The 13,868-nt window shown below is 35.7% G+C and overlaps 1 protein-coding gene across 1 annotated transcript; it reads left to right on the plus strand.

Moving 5' to 3' along the window:
• Positions 1-2,235: 2,235 nt before the first annotated feature.
• On the plus strand, positions 2,236-5,641 carry LOC127176831 (protein FAM181B). Its single transcript, XM_051128636.1, has one exon. The coding sequence runs from the start codon at positions 2,833-2,835 to the stop codon at positions 3,793-3,795; it is 963 nt and encodes a 320-aa protein (XP_050984593.1). The 5' UTR covers positions 2,236-2,832; the 3' UTR covers positions 3,796-5,641.
• Positions 5,642-13,868: the final 8,227 nt, after the last annotated feature.

Below are 13,868 nucleotides of genomic sequence, written 5' to 3' on the forward strand. Positions count from 1 at the left end.
CTCACCCTCTTTGATCCCCTCAGCCATTATGTGGCCATAGAAACTTGTTTCCGGAATTAGTGCGTCAAACCCTTAAATGTGAATGACTAGCATGTACAAAAGCTCTGTGCGGGAAGAGAAGAAAATATCAGCCATTAGTCTGGTGATGTCACTGTGCCAAAATTAGGCTCCAGAAGAAAGAAGGGAGGGGGGACTTGTTGAAAAAAAAAAAAAAAATGAAAGGGCCGAGTATATACCCCAGGAGCTTGATGTTTAATGTTATGTCCTAAAGATATTGCTTTTTTTTTTTTAACACAGTCTGACTTTATATTAACTCGCAAAAGTGCAAATAAATCCATTTATTACACAGCTCTATGGAATACTTGATTCTTGATTATGCTAGTGAAAAATTCTACCAATATAATAATAACAATAATAATAATAATTTCACTTATTAAAATTAAATGCAAAACTATTTAGCATTTTTCTAACTTTCTTTTTTTTCATAAATATTTTCAGCATAACAATTTTACAATTTTAACACCAACAAAACATTTAATGACAGTGACAGCATGTCATCGAAATGTGGTCCCTGACTTTTGTGCCCACTGCCCTTCTAATTAAAAATATCATAGTGGTCACTTTTATTCTGTGTGAGGTGAATGGACATCAGAGTGTGGTTTAAAATAGCCTTAACTTTGGAAAACTTTGGTTAAGGCTGAAACCTGTTTAAAAAAAAAACCTGTTTTAACACTGTTGCTATTTTTCTATTGTGGTACAACAGTTTATTGAGGCCATGGCAGCTTCTCTGGGACCCCCATTCAGGACCAGGGCTTGAGCCGGGCTACAGATAATTAGATCACTGCTATCAGTTTCACTGTCTCTTTTCTTCATCACAATTTACATGATAATAACACTCTCGATGGTCCCCCTCTCTCAAAAGCGCTTAGACTTTCTCTTTTTTCCCCTTTCCAACATCCAAATGATTCACTGCCTCACCTTAAAATGCACTTATGGGGTGGGAATAAAAAAAAAAAATCCTGGGAAAACCTCTCAAAGTGCAAGAGAAACAGGGTATGGCAGAAACTGTCCATTGGCACGTGATTTCACAACATGCAAAGTGCAATGAATGTGATAAAAAAAGAGAAATGTCGTTAGGGCTGCTATAAATGTGTTTAATGTGTGGGAAAGTACAGTTTAGTGGACTGAATTGGAATCAGATCAGATTAAGGACATCTTAGCTGATTTAACAGTCTGCTTAGTGATCTTTCAAAAGAAAAATAAGAAAAAACTCTTTATATTGGTTTTGACATTAACTATTTTTATATACAGTAATTCTCATTTCCTTAAATATCAAAGCTTTGGGCCAAAAATGAGCAAAAATCCTTGTTTCTGGGCTATTATATTGAGATAAACACAAAATCAAGCACGATCCTTGTTCTGAATTGATGGAAATCTCTCCATATTCAAGGACTCACCATCCTCAAGTGTTTTCTTTTTAAGCCCACCATGCTCCGAACCAGAACCACATCTTTTAAGTGCTTTCACTGCAATCAGGATCCGATCGGACCCCTATGAAAGTCCCAGTCTTGGATCCCTTCTCAGTATTCACTGCTGGCCAAGAAACTTCCTGCAAATGCTGAATTGTTTACAGCGGCTATTTCGCTCATACCCAAGATTTCTTAAGGTCAACATTTCTTCTGGCACACTGAGCTTGAACTGCACTTTATTCCCCTTTAATTTAACAGCTCCGGCAGCTTTTCTAGTTAAATCGACTGTTCATTATTGAGCCTCATTTTACGAAGGGGCTGTGAGGTGCAGTTTAATGAATCTCTGGCACAAAGATCCCTTTCACTGCCCAAGGAAGAATAGAAGCTATTTAGACCATGTAGGGCTGTATGTCAAAGGCAGCCTATAATAGTTGTCAGGCAGAGGCTAAAATTCCCACTGGTGCGGGAATGCACGAGAAATCAACTTCCACTGTGAACAGATTGAGATAGTTGTAGGAAGTTAGAGGAACATGTAGAAGAAACCTGTCCCAAAGCATACATCTCCATTCACCTATTCAGGACCTAATGCACATGTTGGGACAGTTTCGTCAGATTTGTAAAATATATGCTTACAAATTCAAGAGGTGGATTTTGTGAGATATGTGAACAATTATTATTATTATTCAGTCCATCTTTAAAATCTCCCATTAAGTTTTATGTCACTAGAGTACATCAAATAAATTATTTTAACAATCATTTAAAGACATCCACAGGTGTTCAGAGTTTATATTACATCAGGTATTTGTACACTGTTTGAGCTAACTTGAACAATGTATACATTTACAAACAATTCAACTTGGTTCATTTCAAAAGATTAAAACAAATATAACAAGTAAAACTTTCTCTTTAACTTAACAAGGTAAAAGCAATTCAGATGCGCTGAGGACAGTCCAATGCAGCCGTTCTGAGAGATTTCATATTAAAAAATGTGCATATACACATATACAAGAAGACTTGACCAGGACAGATGAACCCATAGCTATTGTCTTTTTACTCTGTGGGATGCCTCAGACAAATCCCTCTCAGTTGCAGGTGGTCAGGCGTGAGCAAAGAGTTAAGTCCTCGGGTCCCTCTGCCCCTCCCCTTTGATGTCCTGACATCATTGGCCCTGCCCCCTAAAATAATCCTCCCTTCCCCCAAATTCCAGCTTTCGGCAGAGTGCAGAGAAACTGTAAGGGTGTCCTGCACAGGACCAAGGGTTAGCAAACCACTGTGGAAATGCAGATAAGAAATATGCTTTAGGGTTTCTCGAAGACAATTGCATATATTGACTGTGAAGGTGTTGCGCTTGTGGCAGAGAGAGATGGCTGTTCAGGCTGCCATCATGAACTCGCAGTTCTTAAACTTCTGTTTTCCTGGCTCGGTCATGGATTATGAGGTGGAAAAGGGTCTGGAAGGGGGTCTCCTGGGTGAGGTGGACTGCGAGGGCGACTTTAAGGAGACCACTAGAGACCTGCTTAGCTTCATCGACTCGGCTTCCAGCAACATCAAACTTGCACTGGACAAACCTGTCAAGTCCAAGAGGAAAGTCAACCACCGAAAGTACCTGCAGAAGCAGATTAAGAGGTGCACAGGAATCATCTCGCCAGGAACCACGCCGGTTCAGGAGACATGTAAGAGGCAAGGCTCGCCCCAAACCCCAGCAAGCAACCTCTCCAAAACGCCTCCCAAGAAGGATGGGATACAGGCCAACCTGCAAAGCAAGAGTCTGGCTGCCCTCTTCAACTCGGCGAAGGATGTACGAGGAGAGAGGGCCAAGAAGCCCCCGCTGCGGCATCGAAACCTTCCTCCATCCTTCTTCACGGAGCCGGCCAACAGCTCCAGAGTTACATCTACTTCTGGCATGTCGCTCAAAGACCTGGAGCGAGGGACTCCGGAAGCAGCAGAGTTCTTGGAGCTTCTTGGACCCGACTACAGCAACATAGTCTCGGAGCAGGATCTATTCCACACTGCACCTATCAGGATTCAACAGGAGGTGACCGTGGGCCCCGAGCCATATGACTCCCACCATTTTGTAAGTGGTGGGTTCTTGTACACTGAACCTTGGGGCACTTGTAGCGGCACCCCCAAAAAGTTGGGAGACATGCGGACAGTACCAGTACAGCCAAATCTTTATACTCACACAGACCTTTCTGGCAGCGTGCCTGTGGAACAGAGCTCGCCATGTGCACTTACCTTTTCAAACTTCTTTACAGACTGCTCCGCACCTCCGGTCTCCTACGATCTGGCAAATGGATACAACAGAGGGAGCTTTTCTTCACTTTAAGCCAGAGATTTTCGGTTTCCCAGACATTACATTGGAACAAAAACACTTTTGCATTTTTCAGTCTGGTATTGACAAAGGACGCTATGTGTGATTGCCCTTTTAGTCCTAAAAGATTTGACTCAAAACCAGCTAAGGGTCCCTTTTAAAACACTGCTTGATGGGATAACATGTATACAGTAGCAACATGTAAAAGGTTTACAACTTTAAGATGTCGTTTACATCTAAGGATGAACTTTCTCCAATATTTAATGAAAACAAAATGTGTTTTACACATTTCTAATCCTAAATTAACAAAACTATTACTCAGAAATTTATTTTATTGCTCCCTGTAAATAAAACAACAAAAACACTTTGGACATCTTATCCTTTAACATGCATTGTTTGATTTCTAATATTACCAATTTGAAGCAACAATTTGTTACAGAGCTGATCTCAGGTTGTTCTGATAATTTGTTTAAACACATCACAGACTAAATAGTCACAAATATACAGTGACCCAAAGTATTTGAATGCTTAAGCCACACTTAAAATGTATGGGTTTATTTCCATGAGATAACAAAAAATATCAAATCAAGTGGCATCTGAAAACAAATGATGCTCGATATTTTTTTTTCTCTCAGAGCTAACTTCACACGGTCATTTTTGCAGTTACTTTAATCAAAAGGTGTTACAGTGGCTGTATGAAGTCGATCAAGTTCACAGAGCTGTTCTATCAGAGTAGGTGTAGTTCATCTATGAACATGACACACTACGATTTAACAACCATGTATTTTAAACAGTATATTGGTTGTTTTATAATTTAAAACCAAATGTTATCAAATGTTTTGTGTGCATATGCTATCTTTCTTAAAAATAAATGCCACTTGGACTGATATTTTATATTTACTACCATGACATTTAAGTGTCTTTTAAGTGCAAACTTTAGGGCCAAGTCACAAAAATATATATGTAACATCCTGCAATAGTGGCAATCAAGACAATCTGTCTACAATTTATTTTGTATCACTGTTAATCCATAGTTTATTGTCTGCTGACTGCTAAACATGCAATATTAGCTTTGCACATCTAAAACAATGACTTACAGTTGCCTTAAGGTAAATGTCTGAATGAATATACTTCAAATGTACATCACAAGAAAAGCTCTAGGTCTGGATTTAGGAGTTTCTTTGTATTCTGAAAGAAATGGAAAACGGTTTGTGTGTAAAAGAGCTAAGGAAGTGAAGAGGAGAAGGGTGTGGTAAAACTGCAAAATAAGCTATAATATGAATTGGTAATAATTAGTGGTGTTGTATTTGCAATACACAAATTTTTTTCATTAAAAAGGAGGCACAACATGAAAGAAGGAACTTTAGAACATTGCTTTGTAACACTATTGACCTTATACTGGTTTCTAATTAGAATTAAATTTGGAATCGGACATTTCCAATTGCACTGGGAATCAACAGATAGTTAAAATATATGAAGCTAATGAATACTTTTTTATTTAGTTGTAGTTTTAAATGAATTTTATGTGGGAAGCATAAGCCAAGAGTGAAAAAATGGTGTTTGTAATTTATATGCTAAAACTAGTGCTTTCTCGTCACACTGTTTGCAGTAAAGAATCAAAAACACTTGGCTTGTCTGACATTTACATGAACTGGTACTTATCGTCTGTTTAGTAATAATGAATCGCACACCTAAATCTATGAACTTACAGGGGCACTGGATGAAAGTTTTCTTGGGTCATGAAGTAATAAGACAAAATAAAGCTGGTCTTTATGTCTATTAAAGAAAAGATCTCTTTGCATGTTTATTTTTTTATCATAACGAACATAAATGTGTGTTGATTAATCTCAAAACAATAAAAAGACAGGTTTATCATATTATTATCAGGTTTGACCATTTCATTCCTATTTTCAATCCGCAAACAAAAGGGTGCAACACTTCTCAAGTTATGGCACCCTCTGTTGGCCAAAAGAGGTCTTCATCCTCATTTGATGAGTTCAGAGTCATCTTTCCTTAGAAATGAACTACAACTGTTTAAGTACATATTTGCATGTTGGAAATGTATGGTGAACATTCAAATTCAAATTTAACTACCATCATGCTCAAACTATCATTTTATTATGTACTTAAAGTTTAGATCTATTAAAAATAATGGTCAGCAAAGAACAATGTAAAATCTGTTCTTTTGGCAAAGGTAACTACTAATACAATTTAATTAATTAATACTGCACAGAAAGATAGTCCTGTATGTCACTAAAATATTAATATTGATTTGATTAATCAAAGTAAAATAAGTAATAATATTATTATTATTATATTTGTATATTTCTGCAATCTAATTTTCACCTCTACCACCACCACAACCACCACCAATACTACCACTATTACTACTACTACTACTACTACTACTACTAATAATACGGTACAGTTCCATTAAGAGACACTGGTTGAGAAACTCTGCTCTAGATTTTTTAGACTCATATTTACCAAAAGGTATTGTGGATTTTAACACTCTGTGTGTGTGTAGTATAGTTAAGAAATAAATATAACCAACTGCATTTTAAGATGCCAGGTTAAAATAGTTCTGCAATTAATGAATAATTTAATTTAGACTTTTTAGACATTTAGATTTTCTATATTCGCATGTTTTATTTTTATTGTGCAACCTAATTTGCTAAAATCCTTAATGGATCCTGCAAAGCAATCTCAGCATATTCCAGTCCACGTGGTATTTTAAGAAGTAATTCAAATGCAATAAATATTTCACCCGTTAGGTCCATTAAACATAATGTTTAATGTGTGTTAGCAGTTTATATCTCTCATCTCAGGTTTAAGATATTAGCATGCTTTAACGCCTGCATAACTTAAACCATGGTGTGAAATGCTTCACAACATCATACATACCTCGTACCATCATCACATCACATGACTATGTTGCAGAATTAGTCGTTGTTTTTCTCATTTACACAAGATGGCAGTATTGGTGCTTTGAGCAAATCCTTCCTCTACAGCAGCAGGACATGTTGGTGTCTATAGTATAATTAAAATAAGATATTTCTTTGTAGTTTGTTTCATCCGACTGATGTTTCATATCTTTATTTCATGTAAGAGTAAATGAATAATGTATGGGTCTAAACGATAGCCTATATGACTAAATTAAAAAACAAACAAACAAACAAACAAACAAACAAACAAACAAAAAACACTAAGGTAATAATGCAATTCTTTTCTATGATTCTGACTGTTACGAGAACGGACTGCTACCTACTGATTATATTAGAGTTATACAAATAACACGTGTGATTGTTTTATTGGTTGTAGGTAATGGCAATTTAACAGCATATGTTTTATTGACAGAGGCCCACCTGTAGTTCCTTTTTCCTTTGTTTAATAAGATGAATCCTGGGAGTTTTCTAATCAAATGCGTTCAAGTATTTCTTGACATCGAATCTTGCTTCTTAAACAAGGCGTATTTGACCTAAAGAATATAAGAAGTAAACGCCCATTTACTCGCGGTTACTTCCGGCGAAATTCTCACGGTGGGCTTTTTTCCCCTCATGCTGCGACTGATTAATAACGCAGTGCGCATGTGCTTAAATTTTGATTAGAATATTGTTCAGAGCTATGCACGTGCATACGAATATTTTAATCGATACATTCAAACAGTATTTTCAGTATTTTCTAAAATCGCGTTAAATTAATTTGGATTGACAAAGTATATATATATATATATATATATATATATATTATATATTAATTTGAGAGCTGTACACTGGAGGAAGTTTTAGCAAAAAAAAAACAAACAAACAAACAAACAAACTACTGACAAAAATGTAATAACAAAAATACATCTACAAATCTTCATTCCAAACAAGTATTCATTTCTGTCTGGCTCACATGGAGATGTTTATCATAAACATGACAGAAACTTGATGCTGCTCCTCAGATATTTCCCCTGGGAGAAAAGAAAGTCACATAAACATCCACAGGTGAGCTGTTTAAACACCACAATCTATTGTGATATCAATGATTTTCTACCGATAAGTGACAATTATAGTGACAATCTCTACACTTCACCTTCTCTTAACCCGCGGTGTTTGTATTTTGTGGTTTGCTGAAATTGCAATGTGTTATACAGCATGACATTCACAGTTTTTTTAGCTTGTTTTCAACAGATCACATTTAACATTGCCTATTGTTCTCTATTCTGACAAATGTTACATTCAGCATATTGGAACACACACACACACACACACACACACATAAAAAAATGCATCATGAAAGAAAGTTGATTGATGATTGCTAATTGCTAGGTGGTTTTGTTATCGGACATTGTTATGTTGTTGCTAAGGTTTCTGGGTGATAGAGTGTTGCTAGGGTGTTGTTAGGCCTTTTAGATTGTACTCTGTGTAATTGCTAGGCATTTGCTAATGTATTACATACGGTCACTTTCTCTGAGTTCTTGCTTGGGCTTAGCTACATTTCTTGGGATGCTCAATAAGTTGTATGTTTTTTTTTTCAGTTGATCTGCATTGATCTGGATGGTAATATATTATGGAATTTGGAATTTCTATGTTATTGCTAGTGCATTATTCTAGATGTATTTTGGGTGCCTTCTTCTATGCAAGTGTATAGGATTGTTTTGCCTGTTTTACCATCTGCCAGGTAAAAAATATGATTGCTTAATAACATCTTTTCTCAACAAGCACATGACTTGAGATATCATTCATGTCCAAGCAAAGAGTATAGTACACTCCAAAGTGTAATGCTAATAGTGTTTTTTTTTGTTTTTTTTTTTATAAATCCTTAACGTTAAGTAGGAGCAACAGTAGTAGTGATGCTACTCTAGCATCAGTAGCAAGTTAGCAACCACCACTAATCTGACTGATCCGTTGTGATTGTGTGTATAAATGTTGTGGGCCTGCATTTTACATGTTGCAACAGATTTAGTCTTTGTTGCTCTCACAATTTTGTCTCAATCAAAAGAAAATGTTGCTGAACAGTAGGAATAGCAAATCCCCTTTAAACTGACTGGCACAAACCTCCAGGCTAAATCACACTAATAAATCTTTTCTCTAAATACTTCTTCCTGTCTAGCTGCCAGATTTCTTTTCTTACCCTAAAGCATAAAGAAATAAGAGAAGATAGATAGAGGAAACTCTCTTTCATTCTTACCCATGCATAACGCTTCTCTGAGAAAGATTTGGTCTTATAGCAGTGAAATAGTCTTCTGCATTCACGCCATTTGGAGCCCTCTCATTCATCATTGGACAGCTAAAATTTCACAGAAATATGCTCCTGTGTGTTTGGATCGGGTTTTGAATACTGTAGAAAACCCATACCTAAATGTAATGTCTACCAATTCCATTTCGAGTTCTCTGCAGTGTTGTGTAATGATAGATAAACAATCTACTGCATCTGTCTTTCTGTCTAATTTGCAGAGGAGTGAAAGTAATTGTAACAAGCTGCCTGTTTGCTGTTAACGGCTGGCAGTGGATTCAGATGACACCTTTAATGAACGCTGAATTTCTGCCCCGATGCTGGAAGGTCACCGTGTAAGATAAATGTCAAGGATATCATTATGTGAGAGCAGCAGAAATGAGAAACATATTTCTCCAGTGTGTTTATAAATTAGAGAGTTTGTGCTTCAAATCATCATATCTTGCATGTATCACAATGCCATATAACCACTGTAGTGTAGAAAAATATTAGGAATTACGTTCTCAAACAATGTTAGGAAATAAGTCTGATGGATTATTTACACTGAAATGAAAAAAACATTGATTGTATGTGCATCTTTAAATTTCAAAGTTGAAGTTTACAAAGTTTCTGGTCTATTTGTTAAAAATTCAGTGTACATTATTCCAAATAATCCAAATCACCCAATATTGCAACATATCTTTGTAATCTTTAATTCAAGAGTAATAACTTGCTTTTCCCCTGAAATTACTTTCTGTCTTAAAGTAATATTCTGGTTTCAAATCACTTCTAATAAAAGAGATTTATGGCATAATGTTGATTACCATAAAATTTCGACTCATCATGGTGAGGCATTAATAAGCAAAGTTGCATTTTTTTTTTTGAATATTCAAATGCAAAATCTCATTTACAGTAATTCTTTTATTAAAATTTTTGCATTAGTTTTAGCTGTTGTGTTGTAATGGCAACAGAGTAAAATAGGATATAACTTAGCAAAGTAAAGCTTAGTAAAACATTTCAATGCATATACATTGTCTAATTTTAAATAATTCTGTGCATGTTCATTCCAAATAATCCATATTTCCCCATATTCCAAATTATTTTGTAATTTTTTTTATTCTCAAAATTCAATGACTTGCTCTTCCTTTGGTGCAAGTTTGTTAGATTTATGGCATAACAGTGATTACTACAAAAATAACATTGAATTAAGAAAAAAAACATAAAACCCAGGTTACAGTGAGGCATTTACAATAGAAGTTAAAGAGGCAAAAAAAATTGAAGCTAATAATTTTATAAAAGCACTTGCATTATTATAGGTAGAATTTGTGTATTAAAGATGTAATGTTGTTAGGTTTACAATCGTTTGCAGGTTTTAGCTGTTGTGTTGTTATGTCAATGAAGTTGTAAAATTTGATCTAACTACCAGGAAATGATTAATATATCATTTTAACACATATTGCTTACGTCTTGTGGTTATACTACTTATACAGAGAGTATCTACGGTAAGTTTACTACTAGTAAGTTTACGGGTTTTCATTTCTGTTGTGCCTTATTGTAACCCATATATTGTTTGCTTTTTTAAAGAAGTTAATTATTTTTGTGGTTATCAACATTATGCCTCAAAATATTGCTTTACTAAAAGGTACTCCATTCTGACAGTGAATCCAGTTTTACCATCCAATCAATTCCCAATAGATAAATCCACCCCCACATTTATTCTCAGTGAATGTCTCGTTTCACATGAAAATGTCACATTAAAAAAGTAAAATCAGTTGAGAACAGAGATTCATGTTGACTTTTAGGGGTTTTTTGAAAACAACTTTGATTCTGTGTTGGCTCTTACGACACAAACTGTCCACATCCTCCTTGTAGTCAGGCTACATGCTGAAAGCAAGATCCAATCTAAAATTGCAAACGATGTCCTGATCTCCTCTAAAAAAGGGGCTTTAATAACCCTGAAGAGTCCTTAGAGAGGAATAAGATCTTATAAAAGTGCAGAAAATCCCATTCCCCATCATAGACCTCTCCTTCGTAATTACCAGATCTGCCCCTTCTCAAAGGTGAAGGACGCTCTCTTCTGAACACTCCACGATGTGGGCCAGTTAAGTTCCAGCTAGACTATTTTATGGTCATTCTGTGTGTATTAATAATCTTTAATGTCTGATTGGATTAATTCAGACCATCTTAGCAAACTGTGTCCACTGCAGAACACTAAACTGAAAAAGTGAATTTGGTAAAAAGATGTCATTTCAAAAGTAGCAATGGTCAATCAGTTGTAATTACTACTTCACCTCTTACTTACAGTCATATTTATTTTTTTAAATTATAAGAATACATTTGTTTCTGGCTCTAAAACATGACTGTATATATCATATTCATAGTCATTGTGAAATAATCAATATAACCTGTACTTGACCCCTGCGTTGTCATGTAAAAACAACCAAAATGGCATCAACAACACATCAACACATTTTGCTATGTTGTTTTATCCCAGAGATGTGCTTTTTCTTTGTTCTTTAATAATGAACAAATGATTGAATGAGGTGTGATCAAAGCCATTGTAAAATGCTGTTTTTCAGTGTTAATATACATTTAAATATAAATGTTTTTAAATAAAATAATTTTATTGATTGATTGCATGATAACATTTTAGTATACGGAACAATTCTCACTATTAGCTTGTTAACTATTAGCTAGTTATTTATTAGCATGCCTATTATTAACATACTGGCTGTTTATTAGTACTTAAAGCAGCTATTCTACTTCCCTAATTCTACCCAATATCTAAACTTAACAACTACCTTGCTAACTATTATTAAGCAGCAAATTAGGAGTTTATTGAGGCAAAAGCTGTAGTTAATGGTTTGTTAATAGCGAGAACTGGACCTTAAAATAAAGTTTGACTGATTGCATTTATCCCAGTGGGTGCTTGCTAGGGAGATGATATATGGTTGCTAAGGTATTCCGAACGATTTTTAGGGTGTTACTAGTGTTGTGCATGGACGCTTACTGATTTAAGTCAAGAGAGCTCAGTCTCTCTCTCTTTTTTTATTGTGCATCAGGTGAAAAACCATAATTGTTTGCACATTTCTCCTGAATAGGTTGCGTGACTTGTCTAGTTGAAAATTATTTTAAATGGTAAGATTTAATGTCTGTTTCTCACAGCTCATGCTCTTACATTCTCTGTTGCTGCACCATAAAGCATTGAACTAAATGGCTGAAATAGCTATGCTTTAGTTATTCATGAGAAAATGCTGTGAGTCTCAAGCTTTAAAGGATAAATTTGCTGCATTTTTCCCATCACTCTGCTTGATCGTACTGACGTTCAAAAGAATAGTACCTATTAGATGGGAGTGCCTGTTTGTGGCATTATTTCTGCATTTCCTGTCGGGGGTATTGAACCACCTCGTGTTTGTAGATTGGGGGCAACCTCCACTTTTAATGAATTGTTTACCAAGCGCGCCTTGTTGCACATCGCTTTTGATGTTTGCTGAAAGCTGACAGAGAAAGCTGAAAGCTGCCTGCTTTGTTTCATTCCAGGTTTCTTGTAATCGTGAACATAAAACAGAAACAGTGAGAATCCTGAAAGCAAGATGAGATATGTGGGATGAATCGGATATCTTTGATGACTTTTCAGCTAAATATTTAAAACCCTTGGAGATGTTGCCAGCTTTTCTTCACTAAATGTTTGGATCTCCTGCCAGCTGGTGACACCTATGTTTTGACATACTGCGAGTCATTTTGTGTTTGTTTTATTAAGTAACAATTTTATGGTGGCTTTATATAGTCATATAGCTTTAACCCTGTACAAGTCTAATTTCTTTTTATAAAAATCAGAAAAGATTTCAGAAAAAAAAATCTATTGATCCTTCAGACAAAAAAAAAAAAAAGCATTATATCCGATACATCAGGCCTTATGGTGATTATTAAACATAACAGCAATGTATTTTTATTTAATTTAAGATCTTTAAAGCATTGCCATTATGTCATTCCAAATGTCTTTGAATCAGTTATATGCTGCCCATTTGTCTAATTTGGAGCTGACTTGGTCGTTATGAGATGTCATTGTATAAAACAGAGCTGCGTGAAGATTCTTCCAAAGTTATTATTCCATAGAGAAAAAAAATACAGGTTTGGAATGGCATGAAGATGAGTAAATGACAGAATTTTCACTTTTGGCTGAACTATTTCTTTAAACCTGTGTGAGCCTTCCTTAATTCAAAGACACAGATTCTCGGCTCTCATCCCGACGGCTGGCACATATCATATGGCTGTCATCATCTGCCTCAGATATTTAGCCAGTATTCATTTTGAAGGAAAGAATGTCACAGACCGCAGTGAATTTGCCTTTGCGTCATTCCACTAACATGACATTCAAAAAAGTGGAAAGCATTTAATTCGCTCCCAGTTCTTTTTTTTTTTTTTATAATGCTCTGGCACTTTATGTGTGCAATCGTCTGAAACAGATTAATTTCCCAGGGTGCAACCTCTGGATGTCGTTTTGTCTGCTCAAGGTAATCCTTCCAAGACGTTGATACTGAATAGTGTAATCCTTCCTCATTAGCACATGCCTTGCTATGCCGTTTTTCTAATGAAATATGGAAAGATGCCTATGAATAACGAGACACTGCAGCAGGTTTAACCATGACATTGCAAATGATTAGTCACCTCAGGTGGGTGAGTTGGTCAGAAATGGAGTTTGGGGATTGACAAGAAATAGTGATGTCCAATTTGTAAATGAAACACTCTTTCAGTCTATTTTAGTGAATCTGAATCATTCTGAGTGGTCCTCGAGTCATCAACTCAAAGTAAAAACTGATCTTTGAAAGAATCATTTAGCTGAAGTGAGTCATTACTATTAGCCAGCTGGCTCTATACTGGGAAAGAGA

The sequence above is a fragment of the Labeo rohita genome, chromosome 15, assembly GCF_022985175.1.
Source record: "Labeo rohita strain BAU-BD-2019 chromosome 15, IGBB_LRoh.1.0, whole genome shotgun sequence".
NCBI classification, from domain to species: domain Eukaryota; kingdom Metazoa; phylum Chordata; class Actinopteri; order Cypriniformes; family Cyprinidae; genus Labeo; species Labeo rohita.